This window comes from Amphiura filiformis, chromosome 3 (genome assembly GCF_039555335.1).
Source record: "Amphiura filiformis chromosome 3, Afil_fr2py, whole genome shotgun sequence".
NCBI lineage: Eukaryota > Metazoa > Echinodermata > Ophiuroidea > Amphilepidida > Amphiuridae > Amphiura > Amphiura filiformis.
Window position 1 is genome coordinate 1,022,643 of NC_092630.1, and position 19,206 is coordinate 1,041,848.

General features: G+C 38.0%; 1 protein-coding gene across 1 annotated transcript in view; it reads left to right on the forward strand.

The window, feature by feature from the left end:
- LOC140147831 (nucleolar protein 8-like) overlaps positions 1-18,135 on the forward strand; it is a 34,592-nt gene extending 16,457 nt beyond the window's left edge. The window contains exons 6-16 of the mRNA XM_072169585.1: positions 1,665-3,530; positions 4,464-4,577; positions 5,400-5,534; positions 6,561-6,630; positions 8,215-8,380; positions 9,121-9,213; positions 10,363-10,553; positions 11,109-11,277; positions 11,879-11,967; positions 13,813-13,895; positions 15,552-18,135. Of these exons, the coding sequence (XP_072025686.1) occupies positions 1,665-3,530; positions 4,464-4,577; positions 5,400-5,534; positions 6,561-6,630; positions 8,215-8,380; positions 9,121-9,213; positions 10,363-10,553; positions 11,109-11,277; positions 11,879-11,967; positions 13,813-13,895; positions 15,552-15,635 (3,060 nt within the window). The 3' untranslated portion in view covers positions 15,636-18,135. The remainder of the gene's footprint in view (positions 1-1,664; positions 3,531-4,463; positions 4,578-5,399; positions 5,535-6,560; positions 6,631-8,214; positions 8,381-9,120; positions 9,214-10,362; positions 10,554-11,108; positions 11,278-11,878; positions 11,968-13,812; positions 13,896-15,551) is intronic.
- Positions 18,136-19,206: the final 1,071 nt, after the last annotated feature.

Genomic DNA, 19,206 nt, shown 5'->3' on the forward strand with positions numbered 1-19,206 from the left:
GTGTGCAAATCAATAGGGCATGCAATAGAGCAAACTTATTCTATTTTTAAAATAATGATCATATTTGAAAATGAAACTCAGCATTTTCATGTTGTGATTCAAGAAAATACCAATAATTACTTGCACAAATGTCTCAACCATCTAGGGCTGTCATCGACAAGGCCTTTGTCGACAATGTTGTCGACAAGGCACATTTTCCCGACAGTCGACAATACTAGTCAAATTGTCGACAAGCAAGAAGGAAAAACATGTTTACCAGGCATGTAGCAGTATGCTCGAGCATGGCAGCATCACACAATGATTGCTATGGCTAGCGCTGCAAAGGTTTAATAAGAGAACAAAAATGGAATACTGCACCATCTCCCCGACCTTCTTTTCCAAACTGCCCTTATTCGAGAGCGCATTTTATGTTAATGAGCAAGCATAACACGTATTCAATGGTAATCCCTACTTTTTCGGAGTTTTTTCATACTTTGTTTTCATTTTTGTGACGATTACAGTGTTTTGACAGTCGGGATAATTGGTCAATTTGGTTGATCTGATTTGTTGTCTTTGTCGACAACGTGTCGACGTCGGGATTGACTTTTTCCCGACATGTCGCCAAGCCAAAAGCTTGCCGACGACAGCCCTACAAGTTCACCATCACTGTACCAAGATACATTTGCTGTTATTGAACTAACATTCATATATTATGTGTTATCTAACGGTGCGCATGATTGGTCGACAGCCGGGCATAAACAACATTCATACCCGGCTGCTTTAGCGTGATGATTTTGGCACAGAAAATACATAGGATAATTACATGTTAAATAATGTTACACCTTATTATTTGATGAAGTACAATCATAGGAACAGGGTTCTTGAATAGAATTGAGGGCATGATTATTGTTTATGCCCTCTATTACTGAACCCCTATTTCTTTATCACTTTTCATGCTAAAGGTGCATTGAATGGGGGTCACTTAAAGTAATACAAGTTTGAAAACTTTACGGGGAGCGATAATGATAAGTATGGTTGGGGCAAAGATGTTTTACTTTAGTAAAACCTAGATACGCTGATGCCTATACTGATGCACGGCAGTGAACGTAACCGTTCCGGCTGAAATCCAGAAATGACATCATTTGTTCTGGTGCTGCCACTTTCGGGTAACGCGGGAGAAGAACATGCCTTTTGCAAACAAAATGGCCGACTCGTCCCGCCCCTTTCCAGCGAAAATACAGCTTATTTAGCCAATGTGAACATGGGGTCATCGGTTATAATATTTTCCTATCATATTGGACTAACACGTCAGCTACATGGTATTTCACGATATAACAGTAATAAAAAGAAAACTGCAAACGCTCGTTCGTCGGATGTTTGACGAAGTGACCAGCTCTAATGACGTCATGATGTAAACAACGTCCGGGTCGTTAGGTAAACTCAAATATGGAAACCTCCAAACCTATGCAAATTAGGTGTTCGACGAATCAAAATACGATCAGCACACCTCCAAACTTATGCAAATGAGTTCAGGCGGTTACGTGAACATGTAAACTAATGCGACTCTTGTGTATACCGACCTCTGTGGGTTGGGGCCATAGTAACCATGTTGAGTATTTAAATGTTTGAGTTTTGTCCACAAAATTACATGTTTAACAATAGTTTTTCTTCTATGTACATTACAGAACTGGGTAGTCGGCAAGTATGGACGTGTTGTACCTATAGTCTACATCCGACGACCAGATAAAAAGAAAATCATGAAAGTTGACCCATCTAAATATGTCCACCATCTCAAAGTGATGAAAGATCAGGCTACCAAGACAGAGTCGGAATCTGAAGAACAGGGTCACAAAATTTCTAATCTGACGTGGAGTGTGCCTGAAGTTGAGTCAAATGACTACAAAAAGAGAATAGGAGAATTTGATCCAAGAAAGCCGGCGGTAAAGAGAAGCAGACTTGAAAAGGGAATTGACTCGTATGATATGGATACAATTGAGAATAAGAAAAGTGTGCTGCAAGTTGATGGTGCAAACAATGGCGTAGGTGGCACAGGTATTGGTAAGAAAGATATTGTGCAGCATCCCAAAGATAGTCAGCGAGATGACTTTGAAGTTGTTGGTTTGGAAGACGTCGGAAGTATATCAACCAGTCACTCTTCTTACCGAAACAGAAACGAATTGCAAATTAGTAGTGCCCCTGATTTAAGTTCTTTGAGAACTCCATTGAAATTGACGTATGACTCAGATAACGAGTCTTGCGGTTCTGCCGATACCGATGAAATATGTTCAGCCAAAAAGACAGTTGCAGCAAGCAACAGAACTGCAGGTGATTTAAAGACTGACATTGTAGGAAAAGTTGCCACACAAACTAACGGGAAGAGTGGCGGAAAGGAGGAAATGAGCGTGGTGTCAAGAACAGATCAGAGGAGTTTGAGAACTTGGAAACAAACTGACGGAGGTTTACAAGGGGAAGATGAGTCTGAGAGTCAGAGTTCAGATTCAGAATACAGTGATGAAAGTGATGTTAAAGGAAAGGAACAATCCAAGGTACACTCAGGAAGAGATGAAAATATTGATAATCATGCAACTTCTCCCATAAAGAAATCGGAACCACCTCTGAAATTTAACCTTGAACACGCTGTTAACAAACCCACTTCTCGCAAAATATCCAATTCAAAGCCGGGGGTCGTTCCACAAATCACAAAAGAGAGCTTGGCATCATTGATGGGAGAGACATCGTCCGAAGAAGAAAGCGAGGAATCCTCGGAAGAGTCGTTTTCAGATAGTGATGATGAAGTTAGCAAGAGTGATTCAGGCACTGGTGTATTTTTAAAGCCAGGTGTCGTTCCACAAATCACAAAACAGAGTTTGGCTTCATTGATGGGAGAGACATCGTCATCAGAAGAAAGCGAAGAATCATCTGAAGAGTCGTTTTCGGATAGCGAAGATATGGACATTGAAAGGAGAGAAGAAGATGAAGTTAGCAAGAGTGTTTCAGGCACTAGTGTATTTTCCAAGCCGGATGTTGTTCCACGAATCACAAAGGAGAGTTTGGCATCATTGATGGGAGAGACATCATCATCAGAAGAAAGCGAGGAATCCTCAAAAGAGTCGTCTTCGGATAGCGATGATATGGACATTGAAAGGAAAGAAGAAGACAACGGTAGCAAGAGTGTTTCAGGCACCAGTGTATCTTCAGAGTCAGTCAAGCAAAACTGCCGAGTTATCAATGCGATATTATCTGAAAATCGTGATGATAACTCACAAAATTTATTGAAAAGAACACCAAAGCTAACTCAAAGTCAAACAAAAACTTCTTTGAAAACGGACTCTTATCGTGGTATGGAGACAGAAAAGTCCAAGCATGAGGCACAGAAGGGGAAAACATCAAATTTCAGTAGTGCTGCCACCAGTACCTCCAGGAAGGACAAGAATATGAGTAGTGATCAGAAAAAGGCAATGTCAAATGAGGCGAGGCTTGAGTCTATGAGAAGAAAACAGACGGAAATGTCCAAGCAGAAGGCATTGATTCAAGGAGCACTCACTTCACTGGTAAGTTGGTACTGTATAATTTGTTTTTGCATGCATGCCAAGTACAAAAATAACAATGTGATAATTTAGTTTCCTTATGTGTATTGTAGGTAAATGTAATGAAGCTTAGAACCACAAATTGTAAGGTACATATTTATTTTAGGATCAGCCCTCGAATTAAGGATCTGAGCAACTTTTTTAGGGCAAGTTGATAATTGCCTTGTATTTTCACTGAAAAGGCACAGCAGTTTGTAATATTTCAAGAGGGCATCATGGCAACTGTTGAAAATTTGAAAAGGGCACCAAGGCAATATCTCAAAAGTGAAGAAAACACACACAAACATAGATAGATGATTTTATAATGAAGAGGCAGGGCTGGGGCACCGACGGCAACTTCATTAGTGGGCACGGCTAGTGACTGCCTTGGGTGAAGGACATATTTTGAGGGCATTACGGCAGTTGGGATGGGCACCCATGGCAAAATGCCATGGGTGCTGTGGGTTAATTCGAGGGCTGTTTAGGATGGGAGTGTGCCTTTGAAGCTTCATAAGGCCAAAAAAAAACCTTTTGTGTGTTATTCAGGTTGAATCATTTCAAAGGGTGTATGACATTTGAATGGAGCTAACGAATGTGACATCTTGCAGACTTATAATGAATTATCAAGTGTCACAGGATGTTGTACATGATATATAAAAGAATATGAATAATTGGCTGTTCCATTTAAAGTCCACTCCCCTGTGGAAGATTTTGAAAATATCTTCCACAGGGGGAGTAATAATTTAAAATGGTATTAGCACATTAACTCTATGGAAGATTCAGATTGAATCTTTCTCAAAGGGTGTATGACATTCAAATGTAGCTAACGAATGTGCTAATTCCATTTGAATTTCATACTCCCCTGTGGTTCCACAGGGGGAGTGTGGATTTTAAGTGGAATCATTGCTGTTTTTGCAGGATTCAAAAGATGCCCCTGCTCCTGGGAAGCACTTCCGCTTTGATTCTGATGACTCTGAAGATGACGATGGTGACCAACGGGAGAAGATAGAAGAAAAAGAGTGCAGTGAAAAGGTATCGGAAAGTTTATTTAATATGTGATAATAAAAGTGATAGAATGATCCATTATATATATATTGAACTTAATCTTGTAGGTACTTTTCAACACACCTGGTATATATGCAAAGTAACTAATTCTCAATCATGAAAGCCAGATGTTTGCATCGAGCGTACTACGCAAAGCCATATGCTTACGGCGCAAACACATCTTTTGAGAATTGTCCAATCACGGTCTTTGGTGGTGCTGTTGTGTTATTCCACAAAAAGTATGCTAACGCGACAATACGCAGAAGGTACATTCTCTCATTGTTGTGAATTAGATATTTTGCCTATAGTATAGAATGGGATGGGATTTGACCCATTTAAGAGCATTTGACCTAATTTGAATGTAACCCAATTATTCAAGTAACAGTCCTCCTAGTGTTGTAACAAGTCACCAAAAACTCGGGTCAAGTCATTTTACCTAATTTTGGCTCAAGTCAAGTCAAAGTCACTGTACAACTTCAATGCGGGCAAGGCCTGCAAGCACTGAATATCACTCAAGTCTCAAGTTGTGACTTGTTATAACACTACATCTTTCCAATTTACCTCATCAAAATGTATATTTTGGTATTAGATGAAAGCTCAGAAAAGGACTTCTCTAGGGAAAGATTCAATCCTACTCAAATTTTGGGACCTAGATTACCAAGTAATTCCAAATCTTACTTGATGGTGTATTGATAGTGATGATAATGGCATGAATTATCTCAATTAACCAACATTTGAAAGATTTAAAGTAATTACTGCATCCCTATGGCATCCCATATTATTGTGGTATTATTCCATCTTTTTATGCAGAGTGATCCGTCCAAGAAAAAAGGCGGGCTGCAACTATTTGACAGCGATGATGAGGGAAATGATGATGGTATGGAGAAGAAAGAAGATGTCTTCCAGTTTGATCAGCCACAATATGAAGGCAAATCTGGTGCTAAGGTAAACAAATAAGGAAATGCATACTATAAACTATAAGTTCAGCAATGGGCTATTCCAGTTGAAATCCATACCCACTGTGGAAGACATGGCTTATTGGAGGTCATTGTTAGAATGATAATTAGACAATAATAACTGCGCACCATCTATTTTGAGGTCATTGTGTGAAATCGGAGGGTTTTGTTTTGGGCTGAGGTATTTTTCCTCGGGAGCTTGAACTTCCTGCTTGTTTGTGTGGCGGTAGCTCCTGAGGAAAAATACCGAGGCCTAAAACAAAACCCAACAATTTCACACTGTGAACTCAAAATAGATGGTGCAAAGTTATTATTGTCATTCATTACCGTCGTATCTAATATTTTGAACAAATCAAAATGGCATTTTATGTTATTTTGTGTCATAAAACGCTGTTAAATATAACCAGTTTTAATTATTGTTGTAACCTACCCTACAAAAAAAAGAATTTAACATTCGACAACAAGAGCTACCAATCACAGAAGCGCGACAGCATCGCGTAGGCTTGTGTGTTACAATAACGCTTAGCTTATACGCGCACACAGAAATCATCGTCAGGAGTCATTGTGAGTTATTAATGACCCGCAATTAGTGCGCGGTCAGGCAATCAATTTCTTTTGATTGGATCACAGGCTTCGCATATATTAATGAGGTTATGAATTCCTGTTAAAATCATCATTGGGTAAGCTTAAAACTCACCCTGAAATGGCAAATTATTAACTGAAGAATGATGACTTCTTGTTCACTTCCGGGTTTACCGTCAGATTTTTGCCAACTATTAGCGACCATGGAAATATCAACATTTTTTAAACATCTTGGTTTAAAACAGTAGTGGGGGCGTTTAATTGAAGGGAGCCACTATTCGAGGAAATAAGGTAATTCTGATTTGATATTTATATTTTACTGTTGCAACATCCACAAAGTCAAACTCAAGGAAGGAACAAACACATGCAAGTGATATATTGATTATTTCTAATTGATATTTCTAATTTTTTTCCTTCTGCTTTCTTCCATTAGCTGATGAAACTTCAGTCTCGTTTTGGAGGGGATGATCGGTTCAAGATGGACACAAGATTTATAGATGAAGGTAAGCTTAGCTTAAAACTCTGAGTGCACTTAACTATGAAAAGTTAAGCATCATTAGGCCCAAAATATTGACATATAGAACATTAAAAAACACAAGTGTACTACAAAATATTTAAGATGGTTTATTTGGATTTTGTAAGCCAAAATGTAAAGTGGGTTAGCCCACTTTTATACACAGAATATTTCGTCAGCTCTCAAATGGCACATTTCGCCTCTTAATGCAAAAGGGATTAAATTATTGATATGAAATTTCATAGGTGGGGGGGGGGTCCAGATAATCATTCAGCCATGGTGGACATAGCATGTGCTGAAATTTGACCATCCTATTATAAACTGGCCTCAAAAAGAAACTTATAATTTTGCACAAGGTCATATCTTAAAATCCTCTCCATGAAATTGCACACAAATATTGCATTAGGATTACTTCAATACTCTACTCTAAACACATGTCAGTAACCAGTAACTGTGAATGCGGTCCCGGAAGCTGTTCTGTGTCAGTGCATTTTACTGTTGTGTCAGTTGGACAACTGCTTGGTTACTGACATGTGTTTAGAGTATAGTATTGAAGTTATCCTGTGTGTAATTTTTGTTCATGTACAGGCGAATAATTGGAACCCAACAAAAGAAATCTGTTGGGCTATGAATTTTGGTCCAGGAAGGTGTTCCATATCAGTGCATTTTGCTGTTGTGTCAGTTGGACAACTGCTTGGTTACTGACATGTGTTTAGAGTATAGTATTGAAGTAATCCGGTGTGCAATTTTTGTTCATTTTTATGGAGAGGATTTTAAGATATGACCTTGTGAAAAATTATAAGTTTCTTTTTGAGGCCAGTTTACTTAAAGGCAAACAGTTGAATTGCTCTTTCATGCTCCAAAATCAGGGGTGGTCGATTAAAAAAAAAATGTTGCCACAGACGTTATTAACAGAATGCAAAAAATGATGGTAATCGATGATTGATACGGTTTGTCAGGCTTGTTTTTGGAATCCATCATCAGTCTTGTGTGGTACAAATTACAAACATGAAAGACATCTTGTGATTTTTATACCAACAATATGAAAATTCAAATATGGAACAGGAAAAACCTCTCTAGATTATCTGATATTGGGTCGGTCAGAAAAGGTTCTAGTACAACCTTTTTTATGACGTAAGAAAGAAGTCAGTGTCTATTGGGCTATTTCAGAAATTAATAGCACCCCCCCAAGAAGACATGTGACGTGTAAGTTTGTACCAAAAATTTTATCCCCAAAAAATGGGAATTCCCATTTTGACAATAAAATGATTACAAAATTGGGAATTCCCAGTGTCCCTAAAGAAGACAGGCATATTTGTGCCAAAATTTTTGGGAATTCCCAAGCCTAAAATAAAAAGGTGTCTTTTTCTTGGAAATTCCCATTTCTTCTTTAGGGTTGTGAAAATAATTACCAGAGCAAAAATGGTGAAAAATTCTGAGAATCCCATATCTTCTTTGGAGGGGGGGGGGGGGGTGCCTTTAATTTATGGAATAGCCCAGTGAGCATGTGTTTACCATTGTTGCTATTTTCCTATTTGAAACTTCCTGCATCATTTGAATTTTCCCTTTTCAGAAAACATGGATTCCGAGGATAAGCAAGAGGGCAAAGCAGAGGTTGATTCTGAAGATGAGAATTTGCAGGAGGAGAAGAAGCGATCACTGGCCATCTTGGAGAAGATTGTCGGCACACGTGCCATGGCAAAGACTAAACCTGTCAATAATTCAAGGAATGCTTTTAAGTGAGTTGATATCAGATATGATTACAGTAAGAATTTGCTTTGAATGAACACTGAATGTTAACTGCTAGCTCTGATTTTAAAAAGAAAAAGAAAAAATGCAGCTTTTTATCTTTTCCTTTTTATGATCAGAGCTGGTCTTCACTATATTGAGAGCAGGTCTCTTATTTTATTCCTTGAAAAAGAAATGTTTTGTCTTTTCAAATTGTCTGGTTTTTAGCTTTGTTTATATGTTTTGTGTTACTCCCCCATTGATTGTTGTGTCATATTTTCCCTGTTTTTGATTTTATCCATTGCTTGTGTGACACATTTGGATTCATCCTTTGGTTCCCCGCTTGTCAGTTGGAACAGATTTTCCCTGTTTTATAAATAGACCAAGCAATGCAAGTAAATGGACCTCGAAAGTATGCTGGGTATACTGGGTAAATCATACTAGCTAGTACTATAGTCTGTCTCATCAAGTAACGGCATGTTGATTTTCGCAGTGGCAGATTCAAATTGTGCGCTCTAACCTAATCCTGTGCGTAAAAGGGCAATTTGTCCATATGCTGGCAACACAACCATGTAAATGTACTGATTCTAATCTGCTACTGCAACATATAATATGACGTTACTTTCAACTCGAGACGAGACGCGCTATAGCCTGGGTAGTATTATCTGTAGGGCTGCTAGCCAAAAGTGACTAGGTAGATGTAATTAATGCAACCTTCAATTCTTTCTGCACATATTCTTTGTGTTTTCAGAGATCTGAGTGCCTTACATTATGATCCTAGCAAGGAGGAACACAGTAAATTTGAGCAGAAAGATGCAGAGCCAGAGTCGACAGAAGCAGATGGGTAAGATTTAAGAAAATTGTGTGATTGGAATAAAAAATTACTGCACTATTTCTTTGTCAGATGAACAGCTCCCTCCTCCCTCTTGTTACATCCCTTTTGTTAAGCAAAGTGGTGAATAGCAAAGTAATAAATAATATAAATGATCTTCTGTGGTCTGTTCATAGTCTCCCTATTACTCAAAGAGTACAGAGTCTGCAGTGTCGCGTATGGAGGCAAAATAGCGTAACCGGCCAATTTTGATTCAAAGTGGGTGGTTGCTTGCGTTCTGCATGTAACACTTTGTTCCCCAAAACTGTGTGCTCACCACTGCATGTACAAACCACTGTAACACTCAAGATTGAAGATGCAAATTATTGTTCAATTTCAGACTCATACTGGTAAATGCTGGAGGTACACTATTTACCCTCCATGAGCAACAAATTAAAATGGTGGATTTACCATAATGTTCAGCATGGTGCAATATTGAGTTGATACTCATTGGGTATAATCTCTTTGCTTCTATTGCATACAGTGGCCTATTCCAGTTGAAATCCATACAACCCGTGGCCATAATCTTTCCCACAGGGAGTGTGAATTTCACATGGGATTATCTGAATAGGTGCAGTCATTGAAATCATCTACTTTTATTCATACAACTATAATTTCATTGAAATCTACACCACTGTGTGTTAGATGAAGATTAATAAATAAATGTAAATAAATGTAGATATTTATATAGCGCTTTATGCCGTAAACAGCCTCAAAGCGCTTTACATTTATTCCGCCGTTTTTAGAATATGTCGGAACCATGTTTGCTGCCTACAAATGGCGCAGGGTTCATCAGTACAATGACTGTGACTACCTAACAGCTTCCCATTGCACCTGGGTGGGGTGAGGCAAGCGAGACAAAGCGCCTTGCCCAAGGGCGCAACACGGTGGCGGGACGGGGACTCGAACCCACGCACGTCAAGCAAGCTCTCAGATTATGAGTCCAAGGCCGTAACCACTGAGCCACCGTGCCCTAATGTCATGTCTTCCATAGGGGGTGTATAGATTTCAAATGGAAAAGCCTAGTTGACTCATCCAGGTAATGAATTAATTTAGGCAAAATTCAACATTTTCAAATTTCAAGATTTCAAGTTTTTGTGCTACATTTGTTTTTGTTATTAGTGATGGTACGAATACGATGCAAAGAGAGGAGCAGCCAGCACCTGAGGTGTCTAAAGAAACGTTCTACGAAGTCAGTACATCGCTGAAAGATGTATTCAGCAGCAGTAGCGGTGGGGCTGCTCATGGTGATGACAAGACTGACAAGACAACATTTACTTTTTTCTCACAAGATGATGATGAAAATGAAGATGGTAAGCACTAAGGCCTAAAAAACATTGTTTGATTGGCGTAAGCCGACCGACCCTAAAAATAGGCCCGACCCTAGACTTTTTTCTTATTTTTCTTGCAAAAACATTTAAAAAAATAAAATATTAATTAAAAAAAAAAAGAAACAAAAGTAACGAGGCCTTTATCATACGCAATTTACGGCTTAAAATGTGTGTACAAAAATATTTTTAAAAAAACATTGCTGACCGACCTACCCAAATTTTTGGTGGGACAAATAGTTAATTTATCATGAATTGAACTTAGAATTGTAGCTAGAATTGACATACATTTTTTGTGTTTACTCTTAATCATTTCCTGTAGAAACCAAATGTTCTTGAATAAGTTTCCAAAATGGGCTATTCCATTTGAAATTCACACTACCCCTGTGGAAGATTTTGGAAATATCTTCCACAGGGGGAGTATGAATTTCAAATGGAATTAACACATTAGCAGCTCCATTTGAAACTCACTCTCCATCGCTAGCAAATTATTTTTACGTATAAAGAAGAATACAATCCATTTTTTTTTTCATTTGTCAGATCAACCTCCTGATGATGATATCAATGACTCTGGCGCTACTCCTCTCAACACTCTGGATTTGATGTGGAAACCAAAGAAATTTACATACGATAGCAGTGACAGTGAACAGGAAGATGTAGATGATGCCGAAAAAGAAGACCAACATTCTGCGACTGCATCCAAGAAACGGTATGGCAATTTGTACTAATTATACACCGTAAAACATCAACTTTAAAGATTATGACGAGTTGCAAACTTGCTTGTGAAGTTGTGCCAAAAGCTGGTCTTACAAGTGAGACACAAAACAGCAGTCAATATACCAGTACAATAGATAGGTCTTACAATACTCTTTGTATAACTGCATGCATCGGTTTATTTGTTAAACATGCAAATAATTTAATTTTTGTGGAATGCATGCATACTGCATTTTGTCCCAGGCATTTGTTTACAACTAGATATGTTTATAGATGACGTTTTAACATGTTTTTAGTTATGAGGTATATTCCTTCACGATGAGTAGTGGGATCTTAGATCCAATAAAGGACGATAGGACCAAATTGGCTCAATCACATACGACCATGCAGCAAATCAGATTTCACCTGTTACATATTTGGAGACTTTGTTTGGAGACTCAGTAATGCTGGTTTCATACTACCTTGCCGCTGAGCGGTGTGGCGCACGCGCATTCATTAATTTAAATTTTTAGACTTGGCTTGGCTGCTATATTCAGAGTGATGCCTGGTGCTTGACAGTAATTCAAGATGTTCTTGTAAATATTTATCTTTTCTAGGAGTGCTGACACCACTGATGATAACAAAGCTGGAGACCAGATTCCTTCTCAAAAGTTTTTCTTTCAAGAAGATGACATCAGATTAAAAGGTAATATATTTGGGGGCACGGTGGCACAGCGGATTGCGAGTTCGGGCCCCGGCGGTGACATCGTGTTTTGCTTTTGTGCAAGGCGCTTCACCTTACTTAAAGTTTTTTTTTAAAACTTCCGTGGTCGGGGTACGCGCTAGTGAATTGCGATCGCGTAAAAGTGACAAGGTCGCCTACTACGCGCCGAACTAACAACCAATGGGTCAACCGACTTGTTGTCAAGTGCGTTGATCAGCCAATCAGCGTGATTGCTTATTTTTTCTGTGTGTACGCTCGTAGACACTTGGCGCACAGCTCGGACCACGGAAGTTTAAAGAAAACAACTTTACCTCTCTCTACCCAGGGGTGAAATGGGGAGCTGTTATGAATATTGTCCATTGAGTACCACCCAAAGGTATGAGCATGCCTTGTGCATTGTATGGCAGCCGACATATTCTAACGACAGCAGAATAAATGTGAAAGGCACTGTATATAAATACCAAAATTTATTTTATTTTTTTATTGGTGTATTGTCTTGAAGCTATTTCAGTGGAGTTTTATTTACCTAAAGAAGAAGTATAGATTTTAACTTGTGGTCAGGCTATTCCAGCTGAAATCCATACACCCTCTATGGAAGACATGACCTTAATCTTCCACACAGGGAGTGTGAATATCAAATGTGTGTTACCTGAATGGGTGACTCCATTAGAAATCTAAACCCTCTGTAGCTATGGCAGATCAGCATGTATACACTGTGCACAAGGTTTATATAGCATTTTAAATCTATAACTCATATCGCTTCAAATTTGGTCCAAAAAAAGTGTTTAACGCTACTACCAAATTCGAAATGACACTAAGCTATACACAGTCGAAGTGATGATGTAACAGGATTAACTACCATAACAATAGATGAATACAATTTTCTAATAGATCGCCCTGCACTACAATATTCACACGGTACCGATGCATTGAACCATAGATGTCAAAGAAATGCTAATCACCAGCACCTGTAAGATTAGTATGTCTGAAAACGCCGGTATTGTATTCAATCTATGATTGCAGGCATACACAGATGATGATTGCAACCTGCTTGTAGTGCAGAACAATCTATTCAAAAATTGTACTCATCTATTCTGCCCTCCCATACTTCCTTTTGTCATGGGAGGGCAGTATTGCTATGGTAGTTAATCCGATTATTACTTAACTTCGACAGCGTATAGTGCAGTCAGTGATGTCTGTATGAATTTTTTTGGGCACAGCTTCATATTGTGAGCATTCACTCAAAAGCGCTGGCACACGCACACACACATGCACATGTGATAAGATGGAAATATGTTGTTACTGTGTAACTATAGCTTTGGTAAACTGTGTAGACTCTCATTCATCTGGGTATGTTGAAATTAAGATTTGATTTAAATCTGGTCAACCAGACATACCTATTTTTGACGGACGAACCGACGTTGCGACTGAAACCTTCAGTCTTCTAATTATAGCTTTGGTAAACTGAAAAGAGGGATAAAAAAGGGCTGATTTAACTGAAATTGGGCTATTCCAGTTGAAATCCATACACCCCCTATGTAAGACACAACCTTGATCTCCCACACAGGGAGTATGCTTTCAAATTGGGTCACCTGAATTGATGACTCCAATTGAAATCTACATCCCCTGTGTGGGAGGTTAAGGTCATGTCTTTCATAGGGGATGTATGGATTTCAACTGGAATGTCCATTTTCATTCATTTTTTATGTCCCAATAATTTTTCTGAGGGGATGAGGTGGTAGTCCATCCCCTCTTGTGGTTATAGCACTATACCATTACATCACTATCACTAAATTTGGTATGTGTTTATTCCGTATGAATTTCCAGAAGGTCCAGTGTGGTTCTTCAATGTACCTAATGCTGCCCACCGACAGGAGAAGATGAAAGAAAAGAATGAGGAGTTAAAAGCAGTAAGTTTATGCAAGACTAGAATGATAAGGATTTTTTGATTTAAATCGATTTTTTTTGATATTTTTTTTATCCCAAGAACTACTATACCCCATGAAAAAGTCTAAAGAGACCAGTGGAATGCTAGACATATGCACAATCCTATCAGGTATTTACAAAAAATCAAAACATGTTTTCAGATGTGAAAATTTCAAAGAAAAAATTTTCTGCACCTTGAAAATGATTTTTTAGCAATAGATAAAATGACATCATAGAGGTATTTAATTGTATCCAAAAGGTGTAGAAACATTACAAATGAAGTAAAACAGGCAATTCAAGATAGAAATTAACTTAAATTGATCAAAAATAGTAAAAACTAAAAAAATAATAAAAATCAATGATTAAAAAAAATCATTTGATTTAAATTGTGATTTAAATCAATTGATTTAAATTGTGATTTAAATTGCGCCAACCCTGAACCAAATCATATGATAGTTGATATATGTAAACAATGAAAAAAAAAATGATAATCATAATGATAATCATAAAGATGAAAACAATTACTTGATTACATATATTTTGATTACATATAAATTTAATTGCATATGAATATTGACTTAGATTTAAAATAAATTAAAAGAAATCCAATTTGTGTTTATCTAATAGTAACAGAAGAGCAAATGTATCACACTATTTATGTGTAATCCAATTACCACTGGATTGTCAACAGCATCATGCTTTTGAGTCCAGAATCATGATCAAAATAACCGTCACATAGATATGTCTGCCGCATTCACCATTATTCCAATAGGTGCATCCAATTACCAGGGAGTTGCGTAACCTCTTCACTGGTGAATAGTACTGCTGGGAAAAAACTTAAAGTAAAAAAATAATTGAGCAGTGCTTTTAGCATAACCATCAGGTGTGTTTTTGGACATACTGAGTCCAGACCTGGAATAGCTCTGTGGAGAACACTCTGATAAATCTGCCATATTGGATTGTCAGTCATGGAGACTTAACCCCCTGAGGACTACCTGCCGATCTAACATTGCCTCTGATTGGTCATTTACATGATATCTTCACTTTAATCACCAATCAGAATGGAGCTTTGCAAATACTTCACCTCAACTTTTTTGCGTAGTGAAGTTATTCTAACAATGTTGCTGATTGGTCCAATTGATAATGAAAACTTCTTTTTGGCCAATCGGCAGGTAGTTCTCATGGGGTTAAATGTGACGTGGTATATCCAAAAGAGACACTTTTGGGCAGGTTATCAATTTTGAGTGTTTTTCATATCTTAAATAAAGAGATGTTTTGCTCCACAATGCAGTTTTCTTCAATGAAATTGGACATTACTTAGCGAAGAGATTGAGTTTATTTGAGACAGTAATTTTTTGCTATTTCTCAATTTACGATCCTGCCCAAAAGTGTCTCCTTTCGATATACCATGTCAGCATTTATCAGCAAACATTTGGTAATAATTTGCATCTTTAAACCTACAGTGTGTTATCGGCACACCGCCTTACACACAGATTACAAACAAGCACAAGCTTGAAATCAAAGTTTGCAGTGTGCAGGCAGAATAATCTAGTGGGTACACTATTTTGCCTTCCATAAGTGTTATGCAAAGATTTCCCTGTTTTATTTACATACTTTTTTCTTCACTTGATTTGTGTCAGGGATTTCGCAAAAGGCATCGCCGAGCAGTGAGGACATGGAACAGGAAAAAGATGGAGAAACAACAAAGGAAATCGAAAAGATGATCTCAAGAAGTGATGACAGTGTCACAACAATGATAAGGCCTGTATTAAATCAAAGTTGTTGATTTATATGGTTTTATAAATTTTATAAATTTGTATATATGTGACACGATCTGGTCCATGGGGGCCAAAGGCGGCAAATTTGAAACTGAGATAGAGGCAAAAATATGGAGTAAAAAACAATAAAATACATAAGAAAATAGACATCAAAAAACTTTAGAACCAAGTACGCTAGACCTTTGGTGTTTTCAGTAAATGATAGCCTATTGTATGTTTAATATAATAACTACAGTAACTCAATTTTCAAAAATGCTTCCTTTGGCCCCCATGGACCAGATCGTGTCACATATGAACCAGTTGGCATATGAAACAAGCGACACAATTTCAAAATGGTATGTCGTTGGTCTAATGCTAGAGGTGGTGGGCATATTGCCATCTTTGAACCAAGTGGATCTGTATACCAGGACCACAGTACATTCACCATGCTATGAGCTGCTATAATGGATTAAACGATGTGCACTAGGTGAAGCTATTGTATTCCTGGTGTACTTAGAAGATGGCCGCCCTGTGATGCAACCATGGATAAACAACCAACGTCCCAGCATCACCCGATAATGAGGGCTGATCGTTCCGTGCAACAGACAAAGCTCCTATGCATATACCGCATATTTTTATGGTCTTTCACAAAGATGGTACAACACTCTGTCGCGTATACGCGCAGGCACGCATTGCTAGCATGATTGTTGGGCATGCACAATCGACGATCAGCCCTCATGAATATGCGAGAATTTGCAGCATACAAAACACAGGTACATTGACTGTTGGTAAATAGTCTGTATTAGTCTTTAGATGCAACATTGACAACCTCAATACCGGCTGCACTATTGAGCGATCGGCCCTCATTCATATGCAAGAATTGACAGCATACAAAGCACAGGTACATTGACTGTTGGTGAATAGTCTGTATTAGTTTATAGATGCAACATTGACAACATCAATGCTGGCGTGATTATTAGACCTGCACTATTGAGCGATCGGCTCCTCATGAATATGCAAGAATTGATAGCATACAAAGCACAGGTACATTGACAGTTGGTGAATAGTCTGTATTGACAACCTCTAGACTATCTGTAGCATCAGTAAGTGAGGCACTTGTCAATGACTGGAAACAAATTATTATCAATTGAAATACACAAGAAAGTCATAATACAATAGCTGCCTCATGTTAGATTTTGGAATTGCACTTGCAGAGGATTCAAAAACTTGGAAAATTGTTTATCTTATATGGCATTGGGTTTGAGATTGTTCATGAGGTGATTAAAGTTGCTTCTGGAAGCATCTCAAATCCCACCACCCACATACTTGACACTCTCACAGTGTGCTAGTCAAATGGCAAAAGGCAGCCTTTGTACAGTGTATATCAAAATGATTGGTACCCATCAGTTTCTAGTTATTATGGATAAGACTACCACAACAAAATGTAACATAGGAGCTACCATAAATGTTATGAAAGGTCATAAAACTATAAATCCTGTGCATTTCATGAGGATCTAATGTTCCAAATTGAAGAAGCAGGCTTGTCAATAAACGCCAAAATGATGCCGGTACCAAACATTTTGATACAGCCTGTACATAACAATTTTTTTGCACTCATATGCAAGTTGGGACTTTATTGATGTGTGCAGTAAGAAAAACTGATTTGTCGCCAATCAAAAGCGGAACATACTATAGCGGTTGCGATGCCTGCAGCCTTGTGCCAACATGGAACAAATCGTGTATCATTAATGTTAGCATGATGTCAGGTACGTCCACGTTTTCATACACCTTTATGCGAGAGTAGACCTATAAATTTGTAAAGACAAAAGCAAGCAGTTTACTGTGATACACAACATTCTATAAACAATATGTAGTTGTACATTTAAGTTGAGTAAATTACTTGCTCTTACAGGCAAATCTGATGATGAATTTGGGGCATAAAGCAAGATATATGACATGCGATAATGCAAAAAAATGTTGACTTAATGTGGCACACCTTAATAGCTGTACTGGGTAGATAATAACACTGTAATATAGAAAACAAGAGCTACTAGTGATGCCATGCTGTACCATGAAAGTATTTCTTCATTCAGAAATGCATGTATATTTAGTGCACCATCTGGCCTGGCCCTTATAGTAACCATAAACTACATCTTTAAATTATTATCGCTCAATTCAGGTTAAAAGGAAGTTAAACATGTTAAATATTTTTTAGTATTTGAATAATTACATTCGTTTCTTTTCTTTTCTCTTCTTTTTCTCTTTCTCTTTCTCTTTTTTCTTTTTTGTTGTCTTCTTTACATTTTTTATGCGTTTTCAGACGCTTAGGCCCTACATATAATTTGTTATTTGGGAAACATTGCTACATAATACACATTCTGCATCAATGCATTTAGAACTAGACATTTGTTTATTTAATTGTTTGCTTTGCGCATGTTTGATAATAATAAAAGCCACAGTAGGTCTATTTTCTGTTGAATTTTTATTTTTCTTTCGTACAAGCTGCCGAAACCCTCCACCAATAGCTGAAGGTGCGTGAAGGTTGTGACTGCTGCTGCATACGAAAGTGTTGATCATATGATCTCCACCCCATCCCCCAAAGCGAGCGCAGCTGTCCTAATTATATCAATGTATTTCAAAAGCTCTTGTACACGCCCTGGATGCGCTGCCAGAAAAATGGCGCTATACACTATAAATACATTTGTCCACGCATGTATAGATGTTATGACCTTTTTCACTTTGCTACTTTTCCATAGTATTTCACCACTTGTATTGACTGATAGAGTCTAGCCCCATTCGTCATCGAATTGTTTACTCGGGTCAGAAATTTTCTCTAATAGGGTACTCAAGTCCACATATTCCCCGTTTATTATCTTTGTTTTAATACTCTCTGGCACCGAACTTCCTAGGGGACTGCACACTGAGTCAAGTGGAGTGAACCCCCACTGATGTTGATTTATGTCAATGTATGGTGCTAAAACAGGAGTACCTGATATCCTATTACCATCATGTAATACCAAATTTGTGCCCATCTGTGATGTATTAGTATTCAGACTATAGTACTCATCATCCCTGTATTTGCTCCCATAATGTTATGAGTATATACTAGCATTGGTATTGTTAATTGGGCCCATGGGCATCGCCCCTGTTAACACATTTGCACTTGTGTTCAACCCGGACCCACTTGCAACATTCTCATTACTGATACACCCCAATTGCCCTATATTTGCAGCCCTCGCCCCAGCCATTGCACCCCCAACATGCCCCGTATTGAACATTGCATTCATATTATTTCTTTGACCAATTTGCACGCTATTATTCAACATATTTCCATTATCAACATTACTCATATTTGCCATAGCCATTGTATTTTCTTGATTGGTAGGATTAATGACCAATCTATCACCTACACGAGCGCTATTGTTACCCATTGGCACTGCATTCACATGCGCATTGTTCGCCAATGTATTTACATTAGTATGAACTGGCACTGGCAAGGCATTATTATCATTCATTGCATTACAATATGTACCTTGTA